The sequence below is a fragment of the Lottia gigantea genome (assembly GCF_000327385.1).
Source record: "Lottia gigantea unplaced genomic scaffold LOTGIsca_1, whole genome shotgun sequence".
Classification (NCBI taxonomy): domain Eukaryota; kingdom Metazoa; phylum Mollusca; class Gastropoda; family Lottiidae; genus Lottia; species Lottia gigantea.
In genome coordinates this window covers 8,532,751-8,550,493 of record NW_008706746.1, presented here as the reverse complement: position 1 = coordinate 8,550,493, position 17,743 = coordinate 8,532,751, and the positions used below count along the sequence as shown (strand labels likewise).

Genomic DNA, 17,743 nt, shown 5'->3' with positions numbered 1-17,743 from the left:
GAGGTCATAGACATGATTGACAAATTGATTGGCCAGTGTTTTCTAGTCTGCTAAAGCTGTGATAAACGAATCAACCAATCAACGATATGGATATAAGCATTCGCATTTTTTTTAATTTTATCACATTTGTTTAGATCTTCGATTGCAATAACAATTCGGTTTTTAAAGAGAAAGTAAAAAATTCTAACTAATTTTCAAAATGATTAACTTCAGCATTGACTATTTGACCAGAAAGGACGAACAAAGTAGTGAAGAAGGGAGTCCAGGTTCTTCTCCAGTTACGCACAGCGATCCTGATAATTTCAACGTCAACGGAGCACCATCGCTTTCGCCTACAGCAACAGCAACATCAAGTGGAGCGGCCTCAAAAGACAAGCCAGGCCATTCATACATTGCTTTGATATCTATGGCCATTTTGGAATCTACGGAGAAGAAGGTATTGTTGGGAGATATTTACAGCTACATCATGACAAAATTTCCTTATTACAACAATCAAGACAAAGCCTGGAAAAACAGTATTAGACATAACCTATCTTTAAATGAATGTTTCATTAAAAACGGACGAGCTGAAAACGGTAAAGGAAATTATTGGTCTATTCATCCGGCATGTCTTGAAGATTTTTCAAAAGGAGATTTCAGACGACGACAGGCGAGGAGACGCGCGAGGAAGAGCGCTATGACTGACGTGACGTCAAGCAGTATAAATATGGCGTACAGAAGTAGTTTGGAATATATACCAATGTCGTCATCATCTCTTACGCCCGCAACTCTTACTCCTACCACCAACTATCAACCAATGCCGAATGTGCCAGTACAAACGACTACAGCTCCTAACATGCTATCATCAGCTTTCATGTACCCTGCATTGATGTCATCTACCAGTAACACACTACCTTACGATAATGTCAATAATGGTACTTCGATGATTTATCCTTCTTTTATGACTGGAACGGGATATCCATCTTGGTGAACTAGAACAGATGGTTCAGTTCTTCAATTGTGTTTGTTTATTTAGCAACATCAACAATGATATTTTTCAAAAAGACATAAGATAGTTTCGCAGATGATTATCTCTCTTCTTCATTAGCTCACTCTGGTGCAGAAAAGTAGGACGTGTAATTCATGTAATTTAAGATGATTATCCTCTGGTTGTGTAAATTTTTATTAGCTAGAATTCAAACTACATTGTTATTTATTGTTATTAGCCTATTTATCTCTGTATATATTTTGTTATTCTTTGTAAATGTTTGTTGAATTTTAATAAAGATCATGAGCGTATACACACAGGATTTCATATCATTACACCCAAGTCAGAAGATTATACCTTGGACTCTTACCCGAACGATCAGATTCAGGTCAGATAGTAATATAAAAGCTATCAACTTGTATCATAATGAACAGAAGGGAATACTTGCCAAATGAAACAATTTGATCTTCCAGACACTTGATATCTGTATCGGCTTTTTACGTTTATTAAAATATAGGATTAGTAGGGTGAAAGGTTAAAAAAAGGACACAAAAGACCTAGAGTGCACATAATTCTAGATACACTTGCAGGTGAACGGCGCTTCCGAAAAGGAAACAAATTGGCCTCCAAATACCTTCGCTGTGTTTAGATAACAAGACGATTTACAAGCATTTTATATATGTAGTTGTTGTAATAGCTGGTAAGATTCTTTATAAATTCTTGGCAGCATTGGTCAAAATAGTTCTAAATCAGGGAGATTCGACAATTCCCGGCATATGTTGCGGGGCGCAAGCAGAACTTGTATCGATGGTTGATTTATTTCACAAACTACTTTCGTAAGAATCGAATATAAACTGTTACAAATGCGTTATTGGCAATAATTCTATAATTGTTAGTTGACAGTCATGTAACCATTTTCAAACTCAATCTAGACTCAATCAAAATACACTAAGATTCGAATAAAAAGCCTGTCTTGAACTAAACTTGGGGCTTTTGTTCTAAGTCAAGGGCAGTCACTCGGTATATCCTTAAGGCCGATATAGATTAATACTGTTTCCATATACACAATCTGTATACTGTGAATATTCCTAGTGGACAGACCCTGTCCCTACGTGAGAGTAGGTGAGTTAGTAAGAAATAAGCTTTATCTGTATCTTGAGTCAAACCTCCAGTCGTGAAACCGTACTACTGTTTAATCTTTATCTACAGAACTCGTTACGCACTTCTTACTATTAAATCACAATTTGAAATACATATTTCTTTATCGAAAACCCATTGTTATAGAGCTCGGAAACTGACAAGACCTATTGCTTAAGTAAGCGGAACAATGATGATAAGATACATATCAATGATATCCTACAGCACTTCGCTAGCAGTAATATATTCAGATTGAACTACGGAAACAGTCGCAGACCGTGCCCAACAGAGTAAAAGATTTCTTTTGTGTTTCTGTGGGGTTTTGTATTCACAATATCCTGTTGTGACAAGCACAAAAGAGTGCAGATTTCATTTTTGTGGTAGACATAGGCCAAGAGTTAGTCCAACACATCTGCCATTTCAGTTCCACTCCATATCATCATTTTCTAAGAAGTCAAAAGCAGTTGGTAGGGATTGTAATCAAGACTTTATTTGTGTTAAAAAAAAAACCTACAAAACACCCTCAAGCATCACAAATTATTACCAAAAGTTAAAACCTGTGGATTCCTGTCGCTGCTTATAGTCAATCTTTAATGTAATCCGGAAAAGATTATGGAAAAATAGGTCAGGAGAAGTGAAGTATCGTCTTAAATCATACGATAAGTATCGAATCCAAGTAGCAAGCAGATTGTGCGCTAGGGAAAGTTTTCTGTGGTCAGAAGGGTCTAATGTATATCACAAATTTTATAGAATTTAAATAATATTTATTTCATTCCAATAATAACAAAACAAAACAACGATAATAACAAAAGTATTTACAGTTTTGATTGATAGAAAATACAAAACCAAAATCAAATTGAAGCACTTTTAAATCTTGGATTAATAGCTACCAATGGTACATCATACTTGTCTGGAATACAATCCAACTTTTAGCACTTTAGCATGTTGACCGTATTCGTCAACAGGAGGTATCAAAAATATGTTATCTAAAACCATTGCTTCTTTTACTAGTTTACTTGCTGCAGATAGTACCATGAAGTTGTCTGGCGAACTGAACTGGCACCTACCAAAATATTGCATACGAGTCCTGCATAGATTCCTATTAAATTCAAACACCCGACTTTACCAAGGTTGAAGCTGATTTGATGTTGGATTTATCTGGTAACTCATAAAATGCTTCAGATTGTTCATGTAATTGAAATATTGTGCTCCGGGAGCACCAACTGTGAACCCTGTACTCATGGGCATTTGTGGCATGTGCATTGGGAGTGTTTGCATTGGCATCGTCAGGCCAGCACTCGGTGGTATACCATGATTTGAAGGAAGGGCTGAAGCTGTCATGGGCACATAACCGATCGGTCCTCCAATCATCTGTGTATTTTGGATCATAGGCGCCAAAGTTCTTCTTGCCCTTCTTCTCGCCTGTCGTCGTCTGAAATCTCCTTTAGAAAAATCTTCAAGACAGGCAGGATGGATAGACCAATAATTTCCTTTACCGTTTTCAGCTCGTCCGTTTTTAATGAAACATTCATTTAAAGATAAGTTATGTCTGATGCTGTTTTTCCAGGCTTTATCTTGATTGTTGTAATAAGGAAATTTAGTCATGATGTAGTTGTAAATATCCGCTAAAATCATCTTCTTTGCTTCCGATTCCAGTATCGCCATTGATATCAAAGACACGTAAGAGTGGGGTGGCTTCTTTGACGATGAAGCAGCTTTTTGTAATTCTGGACTGGATGATATTGAAGAATCCTCATTACAGTCCAAATCATCATTGGTGATATCCCTGTGACTGTCTTTTTTCAATGAATCTGTCGTGATGACCTTCTTCTGTACTACTTCCGGTGATGTCTGCAATGAACCCGATGGAGAAATGGTCGAAAATCCGGAAACTCCGATATTCCAAAAGTTCATTGGGTGATACAGATCTTTTATTCCCGATGTTGTCGCTGGTGATAGCGAAGATGGGGATGAAAACGAAGATGATGATGACGAAGACCATGATGAATCTAGACTGTGGTTCATCTTCATCAAGTTTCCAGATTTTCTTCCCTCAGCTTTTGGAGTCGAGGTGCTTGTAAGATACTCAATACTGAAGTTCTTCATATTGTTTCTTTAGTTTGACTTTGATATGATTTCACAGTTTGGAATATTTGTAGAGTGATTTTGTATTTGCGAATTCCCGCTTAAGTATATTTTTGGGAGAATGTCTATGATTGGTTGATATCGATCTAGATTGATTGACATGATTAGCAGGTGCTCTTAAATAAACTCCGCGAAGCATATTTCTTATGTATACTAATCAAGTTTTGAGGGTGTGTTGATTAGTTGATTAAACCTTAATTAAAACGATTAATTGAATGTTGGTCATGTCATGTTTTGTCATATGACAGTCAATTTTCATTGAGCGTTGAGATATATATAGGCGTAATTTTATTACCAAGGTTTTGATTCGTGCAAGTGAAATGCCAATGGACTGTCCAGGTAAGTGTAACGACCGATGATTTACCTGTATCACATTTACAAAAAAGTAAAGTTAGATTCCATCAGAGCCGAAATTTGCGTTCGAATATTGAGTCCTCAAGTCCTTGCGAGCTATTATTGTCAATAAGTAAATCGGATGACCATCCATCCCCACTTTCCCCTATAAAATCCATTAGAAACCTACATTTTTTGAAATGAAAAAAACAAAACAAAAACGGACGCCTATTTGGTTACACTTATTTAAATTTGAACCTCGTGTGTCGTATTAAAAAATCAGTGTAATGCTATGAAATCATTAGTGCGGCCTATTATCCCTACTCTCCCCTATAAAACGTTCGTGCAATAATCAGGGAAACGTGTTAAAACAGTTTTGTAGAAGGTAATGGTTTGTTTATCCTTGTTATTTTCGCCCCAATACACCACTCAATACAGATTTAATGGGTCAATATGAAAGATCTAATCAACTTTTCCCTTGTTGTCAAGTAAACTCAAATAAATATGATGTTGTCAGGTGCCCGTCACGTGACCAAACAAATATGGCTGCCATCGATAGTGAAATTCCTTTGGATGAATAAAATTGTTTTATAACAGTTTTAAAGGTATGTTTTTTAAATTTAGAATGATTCTTGTTAAAGTAGGCTTTGATATTTGATTGTCGTTGTTATTTGAAAAAGTTGTGATCTGGCTCTCCATAAGTAAAGATGACATTTCTCTTTCTCGACTAGCCTACTCAGTAGGCTACTGACTAGATCTATTGTACTTGAAATACAGAAGATAGTGAATAGAATAATAGTGCTCACTTGTGCATTGACCCTTGGGATCGAGGGTCTATAACATGACCCTTATAATATAGATGTTTTGGAATTCTGAGATATATTATGATTCTCTAAATTTGGAAACATTCCCCTCAGCAGATTATCTATGACTAGATGAAAGCCTACCTATATCATTGCATTAATATTATCAGAGTTTTAAGTCCACTTGAGTTTTAAATTGGGAGGTTCAAGTGTTAGGTTGACATGTTGAAGTGTTACAACTTGAATATTTTCCTATTACTAAGTAGACCTATGTTGTTGAACTTAAAGCATCATGACTTGTTATTAATTTACCATTTTGTTATCTAAGCCTCTTGACAGTCCAATTTTAAAGGTTTTCATCTATAAAAATGTTCTACCATAGGCTCTAACTTGTTTTACATATTCAGAATGTGGTAGCTCGTGGGTAGCACAATATGGGCGAGATTTGGTGCATTCTTACACATATATGGGATGAAAACTTATATAAAGATATTATAGAATTTGTTAAAAATGAAGTGAGGGTAAAATTGGGGGTGAAAACAACCCGCTGTACTCCCACTGTACATTATTGATGGTTTTTATTTAGTGGCAGTCACCCTTTAAAATTGTTGAAATAACCTGCCATGTAAGAGTATACCATATATCAATATAAGCTTATATAATGAAAGTACTATGTTGTTGTAATCTATATAGTTAGATTTTGAAGATCATTAGTGAGATACCTGTTCTTAAAATATTTTTTTTCCTATCCAGGTTCATAAAACAAACAATAACAGGGGGTGCTACGTTATCGTGAAAAGGCCTATTGTATCAAACAGAGAGAGGATCTTATACTGTATTAATTAATGTATTAAAGAAAGGGGAGAATTGATACAAATATTTACACAAGAGGAAGGCAGATTGATCAGAGATTTACATATCAACCAGAGGATACCCAACAAAAAAGGGATTTAAACAGAAGGAAGATTTGATACACAGAAAAGGCATCATTAAAGAAGGTAGATTTGATCAAAACAAACAAGGACATTTGTGCCAAATGAATTGAAGAATTATAGCATAAGAAGGAGGATTGCATCCAATACAAGGAAAATTTGATACAAAAGGAAGATTTATATGGTACAGTCAAGCAGAAAGAGGATTTATTGAAGAAAGGAAGATTTGATTTTTATAGGAGAGGAAGATTGTATAGGAAGATAAATAGTGTAAAGATCATGATATAAACTGGCCGATATTGAATACATCTATTATGACTTTAAGACAGAGTACATCACTATCTTCTCTCTCATCTCTTAGTAGAGGTAAGTCAATTATCTCTCATCTCTTAGTAGAGGTTAGACAGTTCTCTCTCATCTCTTAGTAGAGGTAAGTCAATTATCTCTCATCTCTTAGTAGAGGTAAGTCAGTTCTCTTTCATCTCTTAGTAGAGGTAAGTCAGTTCTCTCTCATTTCTTAGTAGAGGTTAGTCAGTTCTCTCTCATCTCTTAGTAGAGGTAAGTCAGTTCTCTCTCATCTCTTAGTAGAGGTAAGTCAGTTATCTCTCATCTCTTAGTAGAGGTTAGTCAGTTCTCCTTCTTCTCTGAGTAGAGGTTAGTCAGTTCTCCTTCTTCTCTGAGTAGAGGTTAGTCAGTTCTCTCTCATCTCTTAGTAGAGGTAAGTCAGTTCTCTCTCATCTCTTAGTAGAGGTTAGTCAGTTCTCTTTCATATCTTAGTAGAGGTAAGTCAGTTCTCTCTCATCTCTTAGTAGAGGTAAGTCAGTTATCTCTCATCTCTTAGTAGAGGTTAGTCAGTTCTCCTTCTTCTCTGAGTAGAGGTTAGTCAGTTCTCCTTCTTCTCTGAGTAGAGGTTAGTCAGTTCTCCTTCTTCTCTGAGTAGAGGTTAGTCAGTTCTCTCTCATCTCTTAGTAGAGGTAAGTCAGTTCTCTCTCATCTCTTAGTAGAGGTTAGTCAGTTCTCTTTCATATCTTAGTAGAGGTTAGTCAGTTCTCTTTCATCTCTTAGTAGAGGTAAGTCAGTTCTCTCTCATTTCTTAGTAGAGGTTAGTCAGTTCTCTCTCATCTCTTAGTAGAGGTAAGTCAGTTCTCTCTCATCTCTTAGTAGAGGTAAGTCAACAATATCTACATTGGTTGTTGGATTTCTCCTTTTTAGCTGAGCTTCTACAATAAAAGGTGTTTGTCTCACGAGTAGGTCAGTATTATCTAGATTTGAGAATAATCAGGCCACATTATGATGATGTAAAAGTAACTGACTATCTACTTCAGTTTGTTTGATGTCATTTTGAGATATTCCTTGAAATTTAAAATTTTTTTTTAGATAATTATTCTCCCAACAGTCATTATACTCGTAACAACTTACTACCTGGACAATGGAAGTCTCGGTCTATAGACAGAAATATGGAGGGAGACTTACCTGAGGACAATATTCAACGCCATTCCTCACAATCTAATAAAAATAAATCAGAGAGGGGATCGGGAAACAAGAAGAAAACAAAGAAGAAACATTTGATTACAGCTAATCTAAGTGGCACTAGATATGAAGTTGGTAAGTTACTGTATAATTGTGAATATTATACACACCTCTTTCTTATTCCAAGATTTATTGGAAGTAAATGACCTTCGAGCTGACATCTTAAGAGTAAAATTTGAGTCTTTCATTGAAATATTGGGCCCATAATCCTTGTCTATAAAATACAAAATTCCTCTTTTGCATATAAAAAATTGATTGATTGCCTGTCCACTGTAACAATGTCCAGTAATTCAGTGCTCTACTTCATGCACTCGGTTGTTTATGATTTGATTATTTCCAGTTCGACAAATGGTAGAGAAGTTGGGTTATTCTGTATCTAAAGAAGATGATTGGGGAGCGTAAGTATATTTTGTATCAAAATTGTGTGTTATAGAACGAACTCTTCTACAAAAACACTGGCCAAGTTATTCAGCTTGCATGAAAGTCACATTACATTGTAAATTACATCTTTCTAAGTGACCAGATCAGGTACTCCTGAAGATAAACATGCTTTCCAAGCTTAATTAAGTCTATTTTGTAACAGTATTGCCAAGTGATGACAATCGATTGTAAAACTTAATCTGTAAAATGGCCATCATTAATTGTTCTGATAAAATGCAGACTATTAGCAGAATTTTCAGGATTTTCTGTTTGTAGCTCAATGGATAATCAAAGAATCATCCCCTCAACTGGTTAATGATTCTCAAAATGTTTAAGGCATGTATTATATTTTCTAGGTATTTAATATGGAATGATAGTTTTGTATCGTTTGATAGAATATCAGATTTAAAATCATATCAACGAATGAATCATTTTCCTGGTATGGGAGAGATAACACGTAAAGATTCCTTGGCGAGAAATATTTTAAGGTAAGTGAGAATCACAAACTGGGCATTTCAGGGGTTTTAACATACAATCAAAGTTTGACTCTTAACTCTTTGACTCAGATTTTAACAACTGAAAGATCTTCAAAACTGTTGAATGATAGGAAGTGCCATAAAGAAATAGCCATTGTTTCTATTTTTCAAACTTCACGTTTGATAGATTGAAGACTACTTTGCCTGATGCACATGTAAATCGTTATTTTAAGATTGTGCACATAGGCATGTTTGTTAAATTGGAGACTACCCTTGCCTTAAGTATAAAGAAACATTGCATTGACTATATTAAGTCTATGTACACAGGCATTGATACCTTTCAGTCACAGAACCAATTTACATTGAGTTGCATTGAATTTCTATCACATATCATAGTGATTTATATGGTGTTTAATATATTTCAGATTACAGAAGGTGTTTCCTAATGAATATGATTTTATACCAAAAACGTGGATATTGCCTTCAGATTATAACTTACTACTGGGCCATGCTCGAGAATTAAAATCAAAGAAAAAACAACGTACGTTTATAGTCAAACCATCGAATGGTGCACAGGGACATGGGTAAGTTCTTTAGGAGGATTTGAACCCATGGTTGGGAACACATATTTTTGTATTACTTTCATAAACTTGTTTTAGACTGGAAAGTTAGATTCAAACTGATCAGGAATTCTATTTCATTTCAAAATGCTTTTGAATTCATTTGAGGATTTTCCATCTTAAATAACTTCATTTCCTATATAATTTTTCAGGATATCATTATATCGGAATGCAGAAAAGATAATGCAGTCTGAACACACAATAGTTCAAGAATATATTGATAAACCTTTATTATTGGATGGTTTTAAATTTGATTTACGGGTATACGTGTTGGTTACGTCATGTGACCCACTTCGTATATTCTTATTAAATGATGGTTTAGTTAGATTGTGTACAGAGCGCTACATTCCCCCCAATGACAGTAATGTAGTGAGTATGATTTTGGTTCTGTTCATATCATACTACTTAAATGCGTTTCAGAGCTAAATGTGTTAATAAATGATGGATTGAATTGTGTGGAGTATGAGATTTGTTATACTGTACATGTGAAGGGATGAAGTGATCTCAATACTTCAACTACGGTATCTGTATCACGTTTTTGAATGAAAATCCAAATTGAGTTTTCTACAGTTCAACAGTCTTTTTATTTGGCTAGGAAAGTTTATATGTCATTTTGTCCTTAATAATACAAATCCAACTTTATTTTTCAGGGCCGGCTTTATATGCATCTAACAAACTATTCAATTAATAAACACAGTGAGACGTATGAGAAAAGTATGGGTGTTGATACAGGAAGTAAACGTTCTATTCAGTATCTTAACGAATATTTACGACGAAATCACCACGATGTAAATAAATTATGGACTGATATATCTGAAATGATAGTAAAGACAATGATAGCAGCAGAACCTCATGTGTTACATGCCTATAGAATGTGTAGACCTGGCCAGTCTACTGCTGGTGATAGTGTCTGTTTTGAAATTCTGGGATTTGATTTTATGGTAGATAGGAAATGTAGACCTTGGTTGATTGAGGTAAGATGGATGTAGATTAATCCATTTGTGTTAGTAAGGTTCTCTGAAGCTGCTTTAGATCTGATGTTTGTCTACAGTAGATAAAAACAGTTGACCTATGAAACCTTATTGCCTTGCAAAAGACAATCCTTCTATTATGTTTAATTCTTCTTTTTTGAATCCAAATGTGCCTCATCCTCTTCAAAAAATATTTCAACACAAGGGGCTGTTACGAGGTGACAGCACATAATGAAATTCCTTTAATTTATGTTATATTACTTGAGTTCAGAGATATGTTATTCACACCTGTGTTAGAAGGTTAAGAAACATTTAGATTTGGGTGAATATGATCTATTGAGATAAAGCTCAGTAAAGTCTGATAATTAGTCTAGTCTATTCACTATTTCATACTCTAATCAAAATATTGTAATTTGTGTCATTATAGATAAATCGTTCACCAAGTTTTGGAACTGATGAAAAGATAGACTATGATATTAAATCAGCTCTAGTAGAAGATACACTCAAACTTCTTAATATCAAGTAAGTCAGGAGAAATTTTCACTTGAATTCAGGGCCCTGTTTCACATAAATTTAATTGAAATCTGAAATCTGAAAGCTAGATTTAAAATTGATTTTAGTGATTGACCTATCAGATGACTGAAACACTAGAATCATTGAACTTATTTCATGAAAATATCCCTTACTCTTCTCTTTAATTTTCTACCAATACACTATCAAGTGTAGGATAGCAGATTTTATCGACACTGTGTTTCAGTTAAGATCAATCTGTCATTAGGACTGGCATCATAATTTGATTGTAGTAACAAATCAGGTTTTCTTTCCCATGGTATTTTAAGTTGGTGGAAATTATGCCACAGTCATAGCATTATTTCTGTTCAAAATTTTCAGTGTAGTGTAATTCTGAAATTGATGTGGATCAAAAATTGTATTGTCTCATTTTTAAGACTGAACTAAATCATAACAAAAAAAAACACAAGGGGTATATTATGGTATAACTCACTTCTTTAATATCATGTACATGGCTTCCTTCTTGTTATATATCCTCATGTTTACCCACAACTTCCATTTGATCTGATGACGACACGTGAAAATTGTGTTGAAACGTTATGTGCTGTGTTATTAAAGAAGTGAGTTATACCTTAACATACCCCTTATGTTTTTTTTTTCTCCACTTCTAAATGTTGTTCAAATCTTATCTGAACTAAATCAGAAAATTGCACACTGTATGTATGGTGTTTCTTTAACCGTTTACATTCAGAATAATGTGATATAATTAATATGTGATGTTATTTAATTGTTTGTAGAATTAGTGATAAAAGAAGGAATTTAGCAAATCAAAAAGCCGAGGCTCAGAAGAGATTGTTTCGAACAACAAAGAAAGGAGATGGTTCAGACATGACAGAATTACAACGAAAACAACAAAATATTGCTAAAAAGAAGGAAGAACTGGTAAAATATGTTTTGTTTGTATTTTTATTCAGTCCCTAATTGATTGATTTTCAGATCGTACTATGATATAAGGATTGCATATATAATTTCCCTTATGGACCAATACTTTAGAAAGATTCAGGTTTCAATAAATGGACACAATGCAGCCAAAATCAAAGGTATTGCTTTTGAATGTTTACAGCTGGGACTGTTTATTGTATAAATCAGACATTTGAAACTTAAATTAGACATGACTGGCAGAGTAAAATCTGCAGTCTTACTGAACATTATGATGTCCCTACTTCACAAAAAAGTTGTATAAATCATTTTTATGCTTGAATCAGACATGACTGGCACTCTTTGTCAAGTTATCAGCTTAGAATTAATTTATGGCAGATATTTTTCTGTATATTTTATATATTATTTTTCTTGTATTTCAGAAAGAACAGTTAAACAAAGTTCGTAAAGCAACAACTAGAGAAGACTATGAAAACAGAAACTTGGGTCGATTTCGTCGAATATTTCCTAGTGATGATAGATTACGTCAAGAAAGATATTGTAATTTAATGACGACTGCTTTCGCTACCATGCTCTCCGGTCGTAATAACAATATGCAGAAAGAAATAGAAAGGACATATAATAATAGATTAAGGGTGAGGTTTTGATAAAAACTGATATATGGTAGAGGGGTGGGAAGGGGGTGCAGGGACTGACACATAAAACCATTAGCCTACCATGGTAGATTTATCTTTAAGCATTGTGGAATCTGGGAAGAGAGCTTCCACCACTATGAATATTATTTTTGCTTTTCTATTTATTGTTAGTAATGCAATTTGATAACTGCATTATCATGTTCATTTGCTATTAACTTTGTCAAAAACAATCTGATTTTTCATCAAAATTTCCTCTCAGAACACCAATAGCTTTGTAATAAATGGAATACTATCTCTTAGAATGAATATAGAGTTTAAACTCTGGTGTCACAGCTAGTCAACAGAGTTCCTGTTAATATCCTTTAAGAATCATTCAATAATAACTGTTATGAATATTCAGGAAGAAGATATATTAGATCAAATAGAACAGTGTGAAGCTGACGAGAAAGATGGCCGATTATTTCCTAGTCATAGACCACCCAGAGCTCCTAAAGTATGTACAGTTTTTTGTAGACTTTCATCTTTCACAGACAATATTTATTATTTTGCTACTACTGTATATTTTCGTGTATTTTGTACCTGAAAAAGGGCTTGTCAAACTGAGTGAAATTGCATCAGGTTTCCCTGTTAATATTGACTGTTCACCATTTTGTAATTGATTGCTGATAGTCAAAGATGCTAAAATGGAAGACTGTATGTATTTTTTTATTTACTAATTTCAAAATTTATTTTTTGTTAGCCTCTTACCAGTATGCCAGAAAACCTGCCAACAGTTTCCAATGATGACGAAGATGACAGTGATGATGATTCCATAATCAAAAGACCTCACTCTCGATCCAGACCACAGTCTTCCCATCACCGTAGTAACTCTGAAAAAACCCAAAATCAACGACCTGGTAGTAACACATCACTACAGAGGTCAAGGTCATTGACTCGTGTTGTAGGAAATAATAAAACAACTTCAAGAAATGGACTGGTGAGTTTCCCAAAGAATTGTTTCCTAGCTAGAAGGACTATTCAATATCATATCTGATTACTTTTTAAAGGTCTGTCAGAAAATGAAAGTTGGTGTCAAATAATGAATATCTCAGAAATCACAGATTTTATTGAAAAGATCATTTGATTTGGAGAAAAGCTGGGGAATCCATGGAACCCAACCTGTTCGTAAAAGCGGAATACGAACACACTGTTTGATATTGTATACATATAACTACACAAAAAATCTTATTTGGTAAATTAATGTTGAAAAACCCAGAAAAAAATGAAGGAGAGCAGATGCTTAGAAAGATTTCTTCAGAGGAGGGGCCCCTACCCTTTCAAGTCCAGGGGTCCCCACCCATTTAGTTAAGCCACTATTTGAAAGCAATCTGGTAAGTACTTGTTTAGCATATTCTGTTTTTATTTACAGGATGAGAATGTACTGTCTAATATTGTCCGTGATAAGGAAGATGAATTGACACGTAAAACATTAACAGCTCTCAACGAAATGAGAATCAAATTCCCTGGTAAATCTGATTCTGAGGCTGATAACTTATTAGATAGGGTATGTCAATATTCTTCTACTTTTTCAATGTTTTATTTTAATGTCTAATTATAAGTTTGAATATAGATTCACATCAGGGAATGCAGTTTGTAGAATGGTATCATATGCTTCAAGTAAGTTGCTACCCTAAAACATACAGAACTCTGATTGGCTGAACTCTTATTTAAACAAAGATTTAGATATGAACCTATGGTACTATGTAAGAATTTGCATTTGCTGTGAATCCTGCTCATCAACACCTTCAATATGTAACCACAATAAACCACAATGTAACCTTTGACTTTTCAAAGAAATGATGAGCGACCACCATCATTATGAGTATGTGAAATCAATCAAGTTACTCTCTTATTTAATTTGTTTTATTTCAGTTACATGAGAATATGAAGTTTCACAAACCACGAATAGCAAATTACTGGCTGGTGAAGTTAGATTCTATAAAACGACGTAAAGTGATTGATATAGTTCGGTCTAATGTCCGAGCAGTCTTACAGAGAATCTGGAAATGTTCAGATATAGATTCTCTCAGGATTTATCGTATATTTAGTCGTGTTTTTAACAGGTTGCTATGGAGTCATGGACAAGGATTATGGAACTGTTTTGCATCTATAGGGTAAGATTTCCTTAATGTTGTATTTATATCTGAACTTAAAAAAGGTCTATAAAACTTTAGACGATAATCACTTTCTAAAATGAAAACAGGTTGTTTTTATTTCATTGAAGATACATCATTCGGAAGGAGGACAGATGACTGAAATGATAACAGAAATTTATCATTATCAGCAATTTGTGATGCATATATTCCTTTAAGTGAAACCATAGTTGTCAGGTTTCACCCCTACATGGCAGTCTAAAGTTCAAGACAACACGACTCTGTCTTTATCTTTTCAGGAATACATGGGAGACTATATTTAGTAAGAGTTCTGATAGTATCAATGAATATGAGTTATATTGTTGTCGAAGGATTGTACAGCTATGTAAAGATTGTTTATTGATAGTTTATCAGTTTGCCACTGAAGCCAAGTCTGCGCCCCAGTCTAATAGTGACACTGAACAAGATTCACAACCTCCTAATCTACAACGAAATGGTTATGGGTAAGTGATATTGGTCTGTCTTTAATAAGATCCTATATTTAACCTATTAGAAATGTTTTGACAAATCCCTAGAATTTCTTATATCAAAAAAAAAATTAATGGTATACTGGGACCACTCCTACCACACCCCTATCTACAACAAAATGGCTATAGGTAAGGAAAAACTGTAATAGGGAACTAAAGTGTTCAAATTAATAAAAAAACACGAGACTTAAATCTGGAGATTTGTCCCTACACTTATTTAAAAGTTATAACGAAAATATCTTGTCGTTAATTTTTAGAACCATTTAAAGTCAATATGTTTTTGGTTGGTTTAGGCAAAATAAACTCCAAATTGATCCGCAATGAGAATGTTATGACTCAAGTTATATTATCTATTGAAGAATATTTATTATATATTACAGGTATGTAACAAGTAGAGATAAACCGCCAGCCTCCTGGAATCCACAAACATTTAGTCAACGTTATTCTAAACTCTATCAAAATAAAGTCGAAGGCATGACGTGAACATTGAGATGTTCATTTAAAAACAAAACGGCAAGATTCTTAAAAGCCATTCTGAAATTTTTATTTACATGAGCTCTTTACAAAAAAAAACTCTCTTTTGGTCACTGTAGTAGAATCTTAATACATTGGACTATCTTATGAACTATCACTTGGGCATTAGAACTTTAAATATTTTGTGCAAGCTAATTCTATAGAGAAGTAGATCTTTTAGTGCATTTGAGTATATCTGAATCACATTGGCTCTATTGATTTTAACTTTTTAAAGGTTGACACTTCATTCAACTACATAAAACTATGAATGTTAAAATATACCAAGATCCTTCAGCTCGTTTTGGCATATGATCTTTACAATCAATTTTTTATTGACTTCATGGTCACTTCATGGTCGTTCAGTAAAGTGAAGCATTACTTCTATCACATTTCAATGTTAAATTTCACTGTTCCAAGGTTTTAACCTGAACGAATCTTGCCTCCCATTGTTTTAAATGTAGTCAGTTTGAACTTGAATATTTGCTGTATTTTTGTTTTGTTAAAGAATATAGTTGTCCATTTATTTCCTTTACCATTTAAAGTAATTGTAAATAGGGTTCCTAGGTGACAATTTTGGACTTTTTCAACCAATTCAATTTCTGTCTGATATCTGTGGTTCCTGCAATTATGGAACTACTGCTGAACTGTATATGACATCACCATTGCAAAAGCTGCATATAATATCTAAGAGCCTTTGCCATAATTGCAAGAATTGCAGGACCCACAAAAGTCTAACTGAAAATTGAAATTGTACAAATTAATACTGTCACATAAAATATTCAGAAAACTCTTTACAATACTTTAAAATGTATACAGCTTGTAAAGTGAGTAATTAGATAACTATTCCCTTTATCAAGTCCTTGTTTGTAGTTAATCATGTAACTTATTTGCACTAATTTTGTATCGTCAGTGCTCAGTCTTATGCTGTATGTTTTACCTCTGCTAAGTTACCTACTTGGAAGTTGTAATTACCACTTGATTCTATTCGGGACACATCAGTACAGCTGCATGGTCTCTAGAGAGAAATATCACATGTTTATTATATATTTCTGATTGGTTGTCCAATATTGATACTGGTCATATGTCAGGATCTCTCTTGTAGCATTATTCCTTTGTTATATCTTCTTATGATTTAAGGTTATCATATACCTAATTAGTTATTCTGTACTCCTGTAAAGTAGGAAGTTTCCCAGTGGGAAGCAGTCAGTACAATTTGGTTTCTAGACAGGACACGTCTTGGAAATTCAGTATGGATAACTAAAAAAACACGGGAATATATTACTACTTAAATAAAAAAGTGTTATACCATAATATCTTCCCTTGTGTTGTTCTGTTATATGTGCTCTCTGCTTCTAAATCTTAATTAATAATGGATACATATCAATTTTTATTTTTAAACATTTTACATAATTTTTTTATATTCACAAGTTAACAACACTCTATAAAAAATACTTTTATAATGATTATACTATAAACTTTGATAAAATATTCTTTGTAAATATATAGATATTATTTTGAAATATATTTCAAAAACATTTTAGAGTGAGGGCAAATTTTTGTTTTACTGGCCAATAGAGATCAATTTCAGCAACCATTGGGTTGAGCTGTTTTAGTTGGTTAAGAAAATATTTGATGATATTTGAAAAGAAATACTGAGTTTTATTTCTGACTTCTTTTACCTAGTTAATAGTGTAAAGTTGAGGATGGATGTCTGTGTACATCTGGGACAAATCAAAACATTGAACAGTCTTCCTTATCTTTAGGCAGAATATTAAATACATGCCTGGGTGAAGCAATACCCTCAAGTAAGCACCTATGTTTGAGCATTCCCCTGACAGCTTGGTTAAGTCAAGTTTGACTAGTAACACTTTAACTGTGTTCATTACAACTTAACCTACTTCTAATTATTTTTAGGACTAATCAGTTTTTTTTTCAAAACATCCCGAATGTGCACAAATACCCATCCTGCACTATGTTGTAATCAGTCTGTGATATTTTTGACTTTTGTTATATTTATTTATTTATTATTTACACAATCGTACTTACTAAAACGTGAACCGACCAGAAACGACCAACAAATACATGAAACAACCAGTAACCCACCAGTTCCTGGTCCTTTCATATTTTATGTTACACAATATATTTAACAATAA

At 33.8% G+C, this 17,743-nt stretch overlaps 3 protein-coding genes across 3 annotated transcripts; 2 read left to right on the top strand and 1 right to left on the bottom strand.

The window, feature by feature from the left end:
* Positions 1–373: 373 nt before the first annotated feature.
* LOTGIDRAFT_69928 (hypothetical protein) lies at positions 374–661 on the top strand (the record flags this gene model as incomplete). The annotated part of the gene is made up of 1 exon (XM_009045933.1): positions 374–661. A coding segment is annotated over one exon (288 nt), but the record flags the coding sequence as incomplete, so codon positions are not given.
* A 2,877-nt stretch (positions 662–3,538) lies between these two features.
* Positions 3,539–3,802, bottom strand: LOTGIDRAFT_100062 (hypothetical protein; the record flags this gene model as incomplete). The annotated part of the gene is made up of 1 exon (XM_009045932.1): positions 3,539–3,802. A coding segment is annotated over one exon (264 nt), but the record flags the coding sequence as incomplete, so codon positions are not given.
* A 2,719-nt stretch (positions 3,803–6,521) lies between these two features.
* Positions 6,522–15,560, top strand: LOTGIDRAFT_228133 (hypothetical protein; the record flags this gene model as incomplete). Its single annotated transcript, XM_009045931.1, has 16 exons — positions 6,522–6,683; positions 7,695–7,922; positions 8,188–8,245; positions 8,624–8,755; positions 9,169–9,327; positions 9,516–9,732; positions 10,014–10,337; positions 10,762–10,856; positions 11,642–11,786; positions 12,206–12,418; positions 12,819–12,911; positions 13,158–13,394; positions 13,827–13,961; positions 14,330–14,571; positions 14,850–15,053; positions 15,458–15,560. Exons 1-16 carry the CDS (start codon positions 6,632–6,634, stop codon positions 15,558–15,560), a joined length of 2,637 nt encoding a protein of 878 aa, XP_009044179.1. The 5' UTR covers positions 6,522–6,631.
* Positions 15,561–17,743: the final 2,183 nt, after the last annotated feature.